This window comes from Rosa rugosa, chromosome 4 (assembly GCF_958449725.1).
Source record: "Rosa rugosa chromosome 4, drRosRugo1.1, whole genome shotgun sequence".
Classification (NCBI taxonomy): Eukaryota; Viridiplantae; Streptophyta; class Magnoliopsida; order Rosales; family Rosaceae; genus Rosa; species Rosa rugosa.
In genome coordinates, this window is record NC_084823.1 from 39205751 (window position 1) to 39220944 (window position 15194).

Consider the following 15194-nt stretch of genomic DNA (forward strand, 5'->3'; position numbering starts at 1 on the left):
TTTTTCTTTTTGGAATTTCTCAACAAAAGATCGCACGTGACGCGGATAAAAAGGTTCGACCCTTATCGGGTAAAAATAACGAGTTGGGTTACGGACCTAGGGTTAACATGCAAAACCCAATTGCTAGGTAAGTTTTTTTCTTATAATCTTTGTTAAATTGCTAGGTAAGTTTTTTTTTTTTAACATATTTTGTTTAATTTTCTAGTGTGTTTGATCTTTATTTTTTATTTGTTCTACATGAAATTGTTTATCCACTTTAGAACTAACGATCCTAAGACTCTAGAAATTAAGTGCGAAAATTTGAATGAGGCTTTATTAAGTATTGTACTTAGTTGTCCAACTATGGGTAGCACTTCTTGACTATGTGTAACGTATCTCACTCCCAGTCCACAGCTGTTCATATTTTCTTGATCATACGTGTCTTCTCTTCTTCTTCCTCTTCCCCATATGTTCATTTATACTTCTTGACCATGTATAACGTATCTCACTCCCAGTCCAACAGCTGTTCATATTTTCTTGATCATATGTGTCTTCTCTTCTTCTTCCTCTTCCCCATATGTTCATTTATATTCTCTACAGGCAAAAAAGGAAAGGCTTCATCTAGCTCTTGTAAGGAACACTTAGCAATTTTAGAAGAAATCATGGTTGGTGGCTTTGCTTTTACTCTACACCAATTCAATCACAAGTCTTATGTTCAAACCCTAAATCTTTCAACTTTAATCGAAACAAATTATTAGTTGTTTGAAGGATAATACTTGGCTAACCAAATCCACTAAAAAAATGACACGTGTATGAAGTGGAACTGAGGCTAAAGCATGAAGAGCAGGAGATAATAACTCAGTATGGTCGCATCGACCTCCGCCTCTCCTCATCGTCTCCTACCCCTCTCCTCCGCCAAATCTCTCAAACCCTAATCGTCGATGTCCCCTCCTCCACCTGCTACGACCTCATATGCGGCGTCTTATTAGTGGATTTGGTCAACTTTGGCTAACCAGGTATGGTTAGCCAAGTATTATCCTTGTTTGAATGGGAAGGGAGAAGAAAATAATTTTAGAAGAGTTGAGATAATCTCTTAGAACCTTATAGTCCATACTTTCTTGTTTGTTTATTCAATGGAGAATTGAGATTGACAAGGAAGAAGGAAAGAATGGCATAGATGTTGTTCTTTGTTTTTTTTCTTAGAGAAAGAAGAAGAGAAGGCACAAATGTTGAGGAAAAATGAAAAGATGTTGGAGTGGAAGTGAGATACGTAACACATGGTTAGGAATTGCTGCCCGTAAGCTACCATGCTTTAATTATCATAATTTGGGATAAAACATACGAAGAAAGTAAATTTCACTTATCGAATTGATGTAATAACTTTCATTCTCTCCTCAAATGATATGTAATTACTTGAAGGTTGTGTGATCTCTCCCTGCAGCAACCAGAAGCCTTCAAATTAAACTTGTGTGAATAAGATTTCTCACTGTTAATTGAACATAACTGAAAAACTAAACCTATAACTTGTAGGAGAAAAGGAAAGAATAAAATTTAAGTTAGGATGGTTAGGTTACTCTCTCTGAGAGGTGGGTGGAGGTCGTGGCCTCTTGGCGGCGGCTCTGCAAATTGGGCTGGAGGAAATGGGATTTCCCTCTCATCTGGTCGACGGGGGATCGAAGGCGACGGGGCTCCTCGTTGTCGGCTTCTCAAAATTTGGCTTCTTGTTTTCTTGTTCGGGGTCGTGTGCTTTGGCAGCAGCGATGGTAATTTTGGACCGCATAAGGCAGCGGCGGTAGGATGTGTTCCTGGGCAATCTGGATCAGTGATGGTCCAGGGGTCTTGATGCTTGGTGCGGTCTGAGCAGGAAGATCTGGTGGTCGTGGTCGCGGCCGGGCGGGGGGCAGATTGGAGCTTCGGGTGGTGGCCTAGGGTGGATTCTCGTTCTCTGTTGCTGGCAGAGGATTGCGCCAAAGATGGCGACGTCAACTACCTTGGACTAGGGTTGACTGCGGCGAAGGTTACGGTGGACTGCTGGGTCAGTTGTCGACCGGCGTTGTTGAAGGGAGGAAGACTGGTGGTTGGCAGCTGATGGCTGGGGTGCCCAAGTGGTTGGGTGGCCTCATCAATTCCAGTTGGGCTTGGTACTCATTTGGGCTTCCATCTACTAGGGTTTTTTGTTTAGGTCTGGGCCTATTTCTGTGGGCTTGGATTTTATTTATCTTTTACTATTATTATGTTATAAGGACTCCGTTTCCTCTGGGAAAGGAGTTCATAGGGTCTCTTTGAGAATATGTCGCCAAAAATGTCCGTAGCATCTGTGCCCCTTTGATTCTCATGGATGCTTTAGGGTAGTTTTGGCTGAGCTTCATGATCTTTAAAAATGTTGAATTACTTAGGTAGTGACTCTTTTGACAGTCCCACAGGGATGGGTCATTATGTGTAATTTCGTTGATCAATGCAATGAGTTGACAATTCTTTCAAAAAAAAAAAAAAAAAATTGATAAAAAAAAATGTCAATTAAAATTACACGAGACATTCGGCGACTAGCCTACTAGAGAATGACTCAATCAAACTAACAAGAGAAATTCACGTCTGAAGATGAAAATAGGGAAGAGTGGAAGAAACCCACAATAACCTTGAAGAGAAGTGGCGAACGCTAAAATATATGGACTTGTGTTGTAAATTCTACAAAAGACGATCCTAATTTTTTTCCCACCAAACCCTACAATTTTTTTTAGAAGTAACGATGAGCCTTGTCATAAATGCTTATGGAGAATGGAGACCATATGGAGCTTATTTTAGTCTTAACCTACATACCAGAATGTGAAACCTTCTCATTTTGGAGGTCTTTTGATGTTCTGATATGTAACAAACCTCATGCAACAAACCAAGCATTTCTAACGTCCAATCCAAAAACAATTTCAAGCTCTAAACCCATCAACCACCACCAAAATTCTATTCCTTCCTCACCACAGTAGATTACACTACAGCAAACCTCTAACCGTAGCAAGCATCTCATCTTTTGCAACTCATGTACTTCTAGCTCCCATGCCACATGCCTTCTTGCAAGCCATTTCATGTACTTTTGTTCATCTATAAAGACCATACGAAGTTTCTGCCTATATGTCTCAAGAAGCTGCCACTGCAGCAGGCCAACATTACTCAGGAGAACTTAGGGGAAGATGCTATAGAGCTTCTTGAAGTTTTGGCCCTAGTTCCTAAACTCAAAGGCGTAAGTTAGGCCTGGGCACGGGCCGAGCCCGTTTCGTATTTCACTGGGCCCGGGACCGAGCCCGAATAATTCGGGCCGGGCCCATATTAAGTTTTCAACATTCTGGGACCGGGAAGGCCCGGACCGTTAACAAACGGGCCGGTCCTTCAGGCTTTTCGGGCCCAACTATGAAATTATGGAAAAACTATGAATTTCTGGAATGGAGAACTTGTTAAGATGTTAAATCAAATCACAAAGCAGTAAAAACTTCCAGAAAAAGCCATAAATAATCAAATATAAGCCATCATAAGACATCACCATCACAATCACATTCAACTTAACAAATCACACTTCCCAAGTGCCCATTCAAACATTCAACTTAACAAATCACACTGCCCATTCAACTTAAACTCAACTTAACAAATCACACTGCCAACCAACATCAGAACCAAACTGTCCAAACTCCAAACATAACAAATGTTCCATTGTTCCGAGTTCCAACCAAACCAAACTTAACAACCAAACCAAACAAATAACAAATAACAACCTCATCTCCAAATTGCAGTTGAGCTCCATCTCCAAACAGCCACCCCAACTTGAAAACCAGCATGGCAGTAGGCAGCAACTAGTATCACACATAAGCTAATTTCTGATTTTCTGAACTGCAAGTTGCACACCAAAACAGTAGATTAACAGTAGCGCGCACACACCAAATCAGTAACAAAATCACACCACCAAATCAGTAACAAAATCACACCACATTTACACATTAGTTATCACCATCAGTAACCAAATCAATTTGAATAGATTAACAGTAGCACAGTCACACCAAATCAGTAACAAAATCACACCACATTTACACTATAACCATCAGTAACCAAATGTCCAAATGCCCCCAAACAAAAGAACACGAATTATCACCATCAGTAACCAAATGTCCAAATCAGTAACAAAAGAACACGAATACCAAATCACACCTTTAGAAGTAGACTTTGCAGATTTTGGAGGCTTCGCAGCAGTACTTGTAGACGGTGCCTGAGTTGAGGTTTTGTCTTCATATTCTGCAAGTTAAAAGAAAAAAAAAAGGTTACCAACTGAATAAGTTGTGTAGATAATGAACATCAGTAGTTGAATAATTAAAAACTTACCTTTCTCAATGTCTTCATAGAGTAGCACCTCCTCGATGGTTGGAACATACTCTAGACCCATTATTCCTGGACTCTTAAGCCATTTTGTAAGCATATAAGGGCTTCAACACTCCTAGGAGTTAAGGAACTCCTGTGTGGATCGATTACTCGCTTGCCTGTGCTAAAGCATGACTCGGAAGCTACTGTGGAGACTTGAATGGCTAGCACATCTTTTGCCACAGCTTGCAAGTTTGGATATTTCGATCCACTGTGCTTCCACCAAGTTAAAATTTCAAAGGTTTCCCCCACTTTAGGCCTCTCGAAGGGATCAATAATGTATCGATCAACTTCACACTCCACCACAATTTCATCGCTGTTCTCAAGTTCTTTCGCCCAATTATCCATCATTGCGGCCATCTTGCCACTAGCACCTCTCATACCAGAATGCCTCGATCCATTGGTGACCTTCTCCTTTTGGTTTGAGGCTGAATTCATTGAAGCTGCATATGTATCAGTCAAGGCTACTAGCAGATCTTTGACCTTTTCTTCCCTCTCTTTAGCTTCACCATCATCCATGCCCAACTCCGTCTTGCAAATATGAGTGAAATTTCGAAGTTTATACCTAGGATCAAGAACTAAGGCAACCAAAAGAAGCTAATTGACATCATTGATGTTGCCAAAATATTTTTGAAACTTATTCTTCATCCTCACTACCATCCGACCCATCAACGTTGCTGTTTCATTCTCATAAGCCATTCCAGGCTGCCACAATCCATCAATCTCACCCTCTATTGCCACAATGTCATGGAAAGCTGATTGGGCAGTAGGCTTCAAAGTTGCACTTATCATTAATGTAACGTCGTAGAAAACTCGTAAAAACTGGCAGAAAATGGCAGCCCTTTCCTAATCGTCATCATTAGGTGGTCCGACCCTCTTCCTACGAGTTTTGGACTTCACTTCCTCCACCACTTCTAAATCTTCATCTATCACATCTTCTTCATCGAAATATCCATTATATTGATGCACATTCTCTTCACCTAACCGAACAAAGGCCTTTTTCAATGCAATTGCTGTGTCCAACATTAGAAATGTGGAGTTCCACCTAGTCGGAACATCAAGAATGCAAACTCTGTTGGTATCCAAAATTTCCTTCTCAACACACAACTTGAATTCATCGAGCCTAGAAGAAGAAGACCTCACATACCTCACTGCATTTCTAATTGAATCAACCGACTTGTCCATAATAGACAAGCCGGATCTAACTACGAGGTTCAAAATGTGAGCCAAGCACCTCACATGTAGATGCTTCCCTCCCAAAACTGGGGGACTTGTCCAATTCAACATCTTCTTCCGAACATACTCCACTGCATGTTTGTTGGCAGCAGCATTATCAACCGAAATGGTCAATACTTTATCTATCTTCCACTGCACCAAGCACGTTTCTAAAATCTTCCCAATGGTGACACCCGAATGATTGGGAATGCAGCAGAAGTTCAGTATCCTTTTATGCAAATTCCAACCTCCATCGATAAAATGCGCTGTCACCACCATGTAATTGACATTCTGTATTGATGTCCATGTATCGGTGGTCAGACACACTCTGTGTTTGCACAACTCAGCCCTAAGCTCCTCTTTTTTGGCATCATACATCGCTAAGAATTTCTTCACAATGACCCTTCTACTAGGGATTTCGCACCGAGGAATGGAAACCGAACAAAAGTACTTAAATCCCTCCTTTTCTACCTGACTAAAAGGTAATTCGTCCATAACTATCATCACCACACAGGCCTCTGTACAAGCTTCTGGACTCCACTGTCTCATCACTACAGAATTGGCACTCCCATCACTAGTCAACACCTTCTGTCCTTCCTCCAAATCTAATCTACCAGGATATTTTTTGCACACATTCTCTATATGACGTCTAAGAGTTGAAGTACCATTAAAAGATGAATTAGCTTTGAACACAGTATCACAATACTTACATCTCGCTTTGCTGCAATGTCCGACTACATCCTCCTTCCCATCCTGTTCCGAATTCGCCGAACTCGTAAGTGGTTCGTCAAACTTCTCAAAATGCTCCCAAACATTAGACCGACAACTGCTGTTTCAAGTCCGACCGGAATCCTCCCTCTTTCTCTTCGCTGTCTCCGCCTGGCTGGAAGCCGTCTCACCGCCACCAGTCGCCGCACCGCCCTCAGTGGATGGATTCGCCAGCACCAACTGATTCCCAGAAGTGGCCATTTCGAACAAGAACGAACCTTGAGAACTCAACACATTACGAAGCAACCTTGTCCTATTATTGATCACCTCCACATTCCACCCACTCCAAACTTCTCAATGCAACCAACCCAATGAGCTTAGCTTCCCCGGACCTCAGACGATGCTACAAGATGTCGGATAACCAACCCAATGAGCTGAGCTTCCCCGGACCTCAGACGATGCTCCAAGATGTCGGATAAGAGCCCATAAGCATAGAACGACCAGCTGAGCTTCCCCGGACCTCAAACGATGCTCCAAGATGTCGGATAAGAGCCCAGAAGCATAGAACGACCAAAGAGCCCAGAAGCATAGAACGACCAGAAGCTTCAGTAGGATTGGAAATCTGAAATTGAAATTGGGATTGGAAATCTGAAATTAGGGTTCGAAGAAAAGAGAGGCAGAGAGTGAGAGAGATGAGGGTTCTTCGAAGAAAAGAATTTCCAGAGAGTGAGAGAGATGAGGTTGTTTAGCTAAGTGGGGGGTTTTTCTCGTTTTAGGGTTCGAAGAAAATAGAGGCAGAGAGTGTGAGAGATGAGGGTTCGAGGCGGAGAGTGCGAGAGATGAGGAGTGGGGGTTGTGATCACCTGTGGTCAATTTCACGGTATACTCAAATAAATGACCTATCACAGAGGGACATATGGCAGTAATGAGACTAGGGGCTTATACGGGCTGTAATCCGGGCTTTTACGCATTAGAGATACCAGGCCCGGGACCGGCCCGTTTTATTCATAAACGGTCCAGGCCTCAAATTTTCATCTTTTTTTTTTCTCAAAGCCCGGCCCAAACCCGGTGGTCCAGACCGGTCTGGTCCGGTTTTTCGGGTTTTCAGGTCAAAACGCCCAGCCCTAGCGTAAGTAGAGGAGATCAAGCTAATCAATCAATCCTAGCAGCTTCTATACAAATCGAGAAAAAAAAAAACTAGTTTTCTCTTGGGAGAGCAATGTTGCTATTTGTGTCCATTTTAGTCATTAATCATTATGCATATTATAAGAAATTTTGTACTAAATTTTACAAGTATCTAGACACTATTATTTCTATGATCATAATAATATAAAAACAAAATTTACTAGACACTATTATTTGTACTAAATTTTACAAGTATCTAGACACTATTATTTCAGCTGTTGTAGCGGAAAATAACAAGAATTCAAATTTTTTTGGGGTGAAAATAACAACAATTTATCCCCAAAGTAGGTAAACGATTTTTTGAACCCTAGCTGCGTTTTAAAAAGCTTTCATATCGGGTTAGCAGTGAAAGCGGGCCATCGGGTAAAATGGCTTCATTTGCCGTCTTATACCAAAGAATGCAACCGACGTCGTTTTATCTGGAAACCCTTGCCATATATAAAAGCTGCGGAAGCAAAGGGCAGTGAAGTGTTTGCAACTTTTTGTAGTCTAAACAATCAAGACTGAAGCCTTCTCTTCCTACTCGGACCTCACCGATCTAGGGTTTTATCTAGGGTTCTTCTCTCTCTCTCTCTCTCTCTCACCCCAGTCTCTCTAATATTACCCACCACTAATGGCTGTTTCCGGCCAGACGCCCGATATCATGGGCGACCGTCAGTACGGTCAGGACGTTCGCACTCAAAATGGTACTCTCTCTCTCTCTCTCTCTCTAGGGTTTCAATTTCGGTCTTGTGCGGAAATGCTAATTTGTCAGTGTCTTCGTTTCGGTGAACGCAGTGGTGGCCTGTCAAGCTATTGCCAATGTCGTCAAATCTTCACTTGGCCCTGTTGGTCTCGACAAGGTATTAACTTCTTTCTATATATATAGTTGTATGAATCAGTGTGTGAGAGATGCAATGGGTGCATTAGGTTTAAGTTGAACTGCTACTACTGCTCGATTTGTTGTTCTTCATTACTCCTTGTATGGTTTTGAGTATGGGGACTTTTTGTTTCAACTTTGGACTAGTGGTGTATGGTGTATTTCACTTTTGGAATGCTTGATCTCCGATTGCGATAGTGGAGTTGGGGTTTTGAGTAATTGGGGGCGGAATCCAGCCTCTTAGATTAGTAGTATTTGTTTGTGCAAGGGTTTCGACTGATTCACCATTTTGTATTTTGATTGATTGTATCAGATGCTTGTCGATGATATTGGTGACGTGACTATTACAAATGATGGAGCTACCATACTCAAGATGCTAGAAGTGGAGCATCCTGCTGCCAAGGTGGGTACAAGTTTGCTTATTTCTTGCTATAATATGCTACTATGAGTGCGTTTACACCAAATGTTTGTTATAAGCATATAAGTCATTTAGCTTATCTTAAGCTGTACAGGTACTTGTGGATCTGGCTGAGCTTCAAGACAAAGAAGTTGGAGATGGGACGACATCAGTTGTCATTCTTGCTGCAGAGTTGTTAAAGGTAATGATAATCTGGGATTTCTTCTCATCCAGTGTTGGTTTTTTTAGAAGCTATTGCCTAAAAGATGGGTACTTGTTTAATTTTTGGTTTGACTTTAATTTGCAGCGAGCAAATGATCTAGTGAAGCACAAAATTCACCCAACATCCATTATCAGTGGTTACAGGGTAAGCATTTTCTTGATTGTTTGTGTTCTAATATTTGCCGACAACTGCATCTGAGATTTCAATATGTTTCACATGTGTCTTATTGCGTACAGCTTGCTATGAGGGAAGCATGCAAATATGTTGAGGAAAAGTTAGCCGTGAAGGTAAGGTTCCTTTAGTGGGTGCTTCTTTAAAAGTTTGTTGAAAAGTAAAGGGTTCCTTTGATAATATATCTGAGGACGAATGGCTTTTGTGTGGTAAAGAATACATGGGAATGTAGTCTTGGATTATTGTGCAAAACGTCAACCTTAGTATGATAGGTTTATTATTCCCAAAAGACTTGCTGTCCAAAGACTCATTATTTCCATTTACAATGACAATAGTATAATTTTGTGCTTCTCGTACTCTATCCAATCTTGTAAAGGTTTCCAACTGTGGTAAATGGTCGACAAGTGTTAATTTGGATAGTCAATCAGCTATTACCCTGAAACTTATAGGTCATAGTTGATAAATGTCCATGCCTCCTGCTTTGACATTTTTGAACAGTTAATTTGTTTAAATGCAAAATGGTCCAGTTTGATTAATATTTTGTTATGATTTCTCAGGTTGAAAAGCTCGGAAAAGATTGCCTAGTAAATTGTGCAAAAACAAGCATGTCCTCGAAGTTGATATCTGGTGACAGTGATTTCTTTGCAAATTTGGTATGCCTATATTGGATAAATAGCTTATTGTTATAGTGATGAGATGTTATGTGAATTATAGTGATGAGATGTTATGTGAATCAAACATTTATTTCTCATTGGCATGCACTCCAATAAAACTTGTAGTCTTGTCGACTCATATTTAGGCTACTGAAGCAGAGACCCTTAACTTCTTTATTTGTATACCATTTGATTCTAGGTTGTAGATGCTGTACAAGCTGTAAAGATGACCAATGCTCGGGGGGACATCAAGTACCCAATCAAGGTTGGTACTTTGTAGTTATGTCTTCTCATGTTTTTCAAGAAGGTTATGTCATGTGCGCATATCTTCGTTTGAATTTTTTTTTGTTATTGTTTAGCACGATGTCTTAGTTGCTCTTTTCATTTTCAGGGGATTAATATTTTGAAAGCTCATGGAAAAAGTGCAAGAGAAAGTTATCTCTTGAATGGATATGCACTAAATACAGGCCGTGCTGCACAAGGAATGCCACTTAAAGTCTCCCCTGCAAGGATTGCTTGCCTTGACTTGAATCTTCAGAAGACAAAAATGCAAATGGGTGTCCAAGTTTTAGTTAGCGACCCTAGGGAGCTTGAAAAAATCCGCCAAAGGTGATTAGATGATGAATCTCAATTTTTAATGTTATTATTTGTTTTTTCAAACTTGCTGTTGCCATAGGATTGTATGCGGATTTTGCCGGATGCATTAAATTTGACATATCTATAATATAAGTTTTCCTAGGGAGCTTGAAAAAATCCGCCAAAGGTGATTAGATGATGAATCTCAATTTTTTATGTTATTATTTGTTTTTTTCAAACTTGCTGTTGCCATAGGATTGTATGCGGATTTTGCCGGATGCATTAAATTTGACATATCTATAATATAAGTTTTTACGGTGAATTATGTAGTGTATGAACACGGGTTAGCATAGTGTGATATAAAATAGGCGATGCTGATGTGATATGTCCCTTCTCCATACAGCTAGAAGACTTTTTTCAACTGTACTTTAGTCAGTGAAATTGATATGGTCATACATCAGTGATGCACTTAAAAATGTTCTCAAATAACGTAATAACCTTAAATAGATAGGTTTTGTAAGGAGGTTACTGTTACTGGTCGCTGCTTATGGTTGTAACAGATATCCAATGTATTGATGATCAGATAATGCGTGCATGTAAGTTTGCTAATGTGCTGATGGTGTATGTTTGTGCAGAGAAGCGGATATGACGAAAGAACGTATAGAGAAACTTCTTAAAGCTGGAGCAAATGTTATTCTGACTACAAAAGGGATTGATGATATGGCACTCAAGGCAAGATTCTTTTGTAGATTCTCCTACTGATATTGCCTAGTCATGGCTGATACTCAAATTGCAGTACCAGACTATTATAAAGTTCTTAGTTTTTAAATATTTTTATTTTTATTTTTTAAAGATATATATTCTTATTTAAGGTGGTATCTCTGCTGCTCTACCTGTTTAAGCCTTTTGGCGATGTGTGGGTCACTTTCTATTTTGGTCTAGTTCTTCCTTATGTGATGCTACAGGTTCTTGGCTAGATTAGTTTAATTTCAGTGATTGTCTTTGTGTCGGAGGCATAAACATGTGAAACCTGACTTCTGTGTATTTTTGAGTTTGTTGCATGCTGTATTTGACATACATACATTACCCAGATTTAGATACCTGTATGAAATAAGAACTTATCTTCCCTTGGGCTTTAGAGGATGGGGCTAGTGGTGCAATGAATGTCAGATTACTGTTTCCAGACATAGCAGGAATTCAGAATACAGATATAATTTTGCCTTTTTATTTTATTTTATTTATATATACTTTTATGATGTGCATGTTGGTGCATCATATAAGAAAAAGGTGCTAAACAAATCTCCTGCCTGTGCATATGTATGATTCTGTTAGTCTCGCCATACCTGTTTTGAGCACGCAGAAAATATGCATGGTTGAAGACTTCTGGTTATATTTTCCTGATTTTTTATTTGTCTTTTCTGATTGCAAAATGTGTATATCTTCTTGGGAATGCTACTTGTATTATCCACTTTGACACCTTTTTAAGACACTTCGAATTAGGTTTTCTGTAGTTTAACAACAATTTGCAGAAGTTGGCAGTCCTGAAACATGTTTGGAAATGCAACAGTTGTTTAATTCCCCCCCCCCCCCCCCCCCCCTCTCCTCCCCCTCCTCCCCTTCCCTCTCTCCCTCTCCCTCTCCCTCTCTCAATCTTTGTATTTTTTTTAAACTTTGGTTATTTTTGGATATAAACCATCAAGATGTAGAAGACATTTCCCTTTTATATTGATGGTGTGGGTTACTATTATTACAGAGATCTGGGACTTGCAAAAATCTGTTAATATGAATTTGTAGTCAGTTCACTATTAAATTCACTTTTCATTACTTAAGTTTTGTATTCTTGCTTGTTGTTTCAGTATTTTGTGGAGGCAGGGGCTATCGCTGTAAGACGTGTTCAGAAAGAAGATATGCGCCATGTTGCCAAGGCTACGGGTGCAACAATGGTAACTTCATCATGTAGTCTGGCTTATTTGATTTATTTTTGGAGTTATTGTGTAGTTCAGCCATAGCTTATTTTCAAAGGAAATTGTCTAGCAATATTATCTGTATGTTGGGCTGATGGAAGTTCTTTCAGTTTCTCGGATGATTCATGTGGTGATGATTAGCTTGTAGACTCAATTGCAAACACTACTCTATTAGACAGATTCCTTCCTCACTTCTATATTATTTCTCCTCTCTCCCTCACCTCTATCATCTCTCGTTTCACTGTCATCTTGTTTCTTCTCTTCTATGTTTTCTCTAAAAATCAATATCCAACGGTCCCTTGTATTGGGATTTTGTTCGCTACATGAATTAACGGTCACCACCAAGGCTTGAATCTTGATTGGGGACTCAGCTCTAGTAAGTGAGTGGATTTGCCACTTGATGTACCACAGGGACAATTTAGTTTGCATTTGGCCCAACAGTTTAAAAAATGATTCGATTTTACTTTGCCAGAATGATGGTGGTTCATGATGTTAGCTTTCTTCTGTTGACTTTCCATAATTCTTTTTTAAATTACATATTCTGTGTCTTTTTTGGTCCATCTTTTGATTGCCATATGGTTTTCAGTAATAAACAGCATAACTGGTATGACCTGTTATATTGATTATGAATTCTGTTTGTTGGATCTGCAGGTATCAACTTTCGCTGATATGGAAGGAGAGGAAACATTTGATTCTTCACTTCTTGGATCTGCCGATGAAGTTGTAGAGGAGCGCGTTTCTGATGATGATGTTATTTTGATAAAAGGGACCAAAACTAATAGTGCGGTGAGTGATTTTAGTTAAATTTATACAGTTTACCTTCTTGAATTTGTCTAATTGATTAAATTCCTTCTATAATGTTATGTCTGTATGGTGTTATACTATAACCTCATAAACCCATAACCCTGATGATATGGTCTGATATTTCTTAATATATTACTCAGGTCTCCTTGATCCTTAGAGGTGCAAATGACTACATGCTTGACGAGATGGAGAGAGCTCTTCATGATGCTCTATCTATTGTCAAGAGGACTCTAGAATCGAACACGGTAAACTTTGGCGCTTCCTGATTGCCTTCTTCACTTTCTAAAATGGCTTGAAACCTTGTCTGCACTGTAGTGCATTGTTTTGTTGGTTCATGTGGTGATAATTCATTGGGTTCTTTGTTAATTTTTTTAATATTTTTTATACTATACTTGTGGTTTGAGATTTGGTGTAATTTTGCTCAAAAATATCCTTAATTTTTTTTATCAGCAACTAGAAGGTGGAAGCTTTTCCTTCCTCCTTTTTGTAGTTTTGGTCAGTTCTGTGATAAGCTGTCCACAGCTATAATTGCATGAGATTTTGTGAAACATAGTTAAGCTTGGGTTTTTGTTGTTTTGCTTAAAAATTCGGGCAATTCCTTACTATTTATCAGTAACCAGAAGGTAGATGCTTCCCCGTCCTCCCTGATACTTGAGCTTTGCTTTGCACAAACACATAGTTATTCTTGTTGTTGCATTAGATAGAGATAAGGTTCCAAAACCATATACATTTTATTCGCCACACTTTGCTATTAACATAAGTTGCTGGGAGTGTGAAATGAAACTTTCTTTGTTTCTGTCTGCATGAGTTTGGCTCATATACGTGAATGTTGAGTTATCTAAAATTAGTGAAAATATGGGAATGTTTTTCTTCAGTTTTTGTTTGTTTTGGTTCAAAATTTGTTTATTGTTATTGGCTGTACAGGTGGTACCTGGTGGAGGTGCAGTTGAGACTGCCTTGTGTGAGTATTTGGAGTGCTTTGCTATAACACTAGGATCTCGTGAACAGTTGGCAATTGCAGAGTTTGCTGAATCTTTGACAATCATACCAAAGGTTTTTAATTTCTTGGTTTTTATTGCATTTCTCACATTTTCTGATCTTGTCCTCTGTTCATAATGAGATATTCTGGATTGGTTCTGTTGTAGGTGCTAGCTGTCAATGCTGCCAAGGACTCTACAGACTTGGTTGCAAAGATGAGGTCCTACCACCACAAGGCACAAGCTCCGGGTGACAGGAGGCAGCAGTCGCATTGCAACTGGGGTTTGGATCTTGTAAAAGGAGTAGTAGTTAATAACTTAGAGGCTGGAGTCATTGAGCCTGCAATGAGCAAAATAAAGATGATTCAGGTAAATATCATACAAAAAGTTCATATTCAGTAACGTTTAGGAAGTCTTATATATTTTTAAAGTGTTTATTAAACCAAATTTTTTGTTTTGACAGTTTGCAACTGAAGCGGCCATCACGATTCTCCGAATTGATGACATGATCAGGCTAGTCAAAGATGAAAGTCAGGGTGAGGAGTAAGATGTGCTTCTTATCGATTGACTTCGACGTAGAGGGGTTGTGAAGTGAATCTTTGCCAGAGAGGAGTGAACTTTATCATAGTTTCCTATTCGATCTCTGCATTGAAGAGGAGTTCATGTTGTTTTCTTTAGGAATTGGAACTAAACTCTTATTTTCAGTAATTTTGTTTTCCAATTGATGGTAGTGGTGTTGGATGTGTCGAAAAAGGAGCTTATTAACCGGTGGTGGTTTCCCTCTTAACAATGAAGCCGGATAATTTTGGTATGATTGACTAGATGTAGTTACTTTCTACAATATAGTTCTGTACTTGTAATGGCTGTTTTGGGAACATAATATGAAACCTTGTTTGTAGCGAAAGCTATGTGGTCAAGTTCATCTGCTCTTCACTTTTCTTTTGATATTTTAAATTCTTTCGGTCGACGGTCTTTGTTCCATTGGTATAATATCTTGATGGGAAATGTCATCAAGAACTCGATATTAGTGGCAAAATTGTCAAGCTGATCCGATAAGATTCAACCACATGCTATTATATTCTGTTCTG

At 39.4% G+C, this 15194-nt stretch overlaps 1 protein-coding gene across 1 annotated transcript; it reads left to right on the forward strand.

Moving 5' to 3' along the window:
* The first annotated feature begins 7900 nt into the window (after positions 1-7900).
* LOC133745373 (T-complex protein 1 subunit alpha) lies at positions 7901-15028 on the forward strand. The gene is made up of 16 exons (XM_062173434.1): positions 7901-8168; positions 8260-8324; positions 8655-8744; positions 8854-8940; positions 9046-9105; positions 9198-9248; positions 9690-9785; positions 9985-10050; positions 10177-10394; positions 10997-11093; positions 12218-12304; positions 12977-13111; positions 13270-13374; positions 14054-14182; positions 14275-14475; positions 14570-15028. Exons 1-16 carry the CDS (start codon positions 8096-8098, stop codon positions 14651-14653), a joined length of 1644 nt encoding a protein of 547 aa, XP_062029418.1. The 5' UTR covers positions 7901-8095; the 3' UTR covers positions 14654-15028.
* Positions 15029-15194: the final 166 nt, after the last annotated feature.

Coding starts and splice junctions, on each gene's coding strand:
- LOC133745373 (XM_062173434.1), top strand. CDS start 8,096: ATGGCTGTTTCCGGCCAGACGCCCGATATCATGGGCGACCGTCAGTAC. Junction 10,051..10,176: donor ACATCAAGTACCCAATCAAG/GTTGGTACTTTG, acceptor TTTCATTTTCAG/GGGATTAATATTTTGAAAGC. Junction 14,183..14,274: donor CTTTGACAATCATACCAAAG/GTTTTTAATTTC, acceptor GTTCTGTTGTAG/GTGCTAGCTGTCAATGCTGC.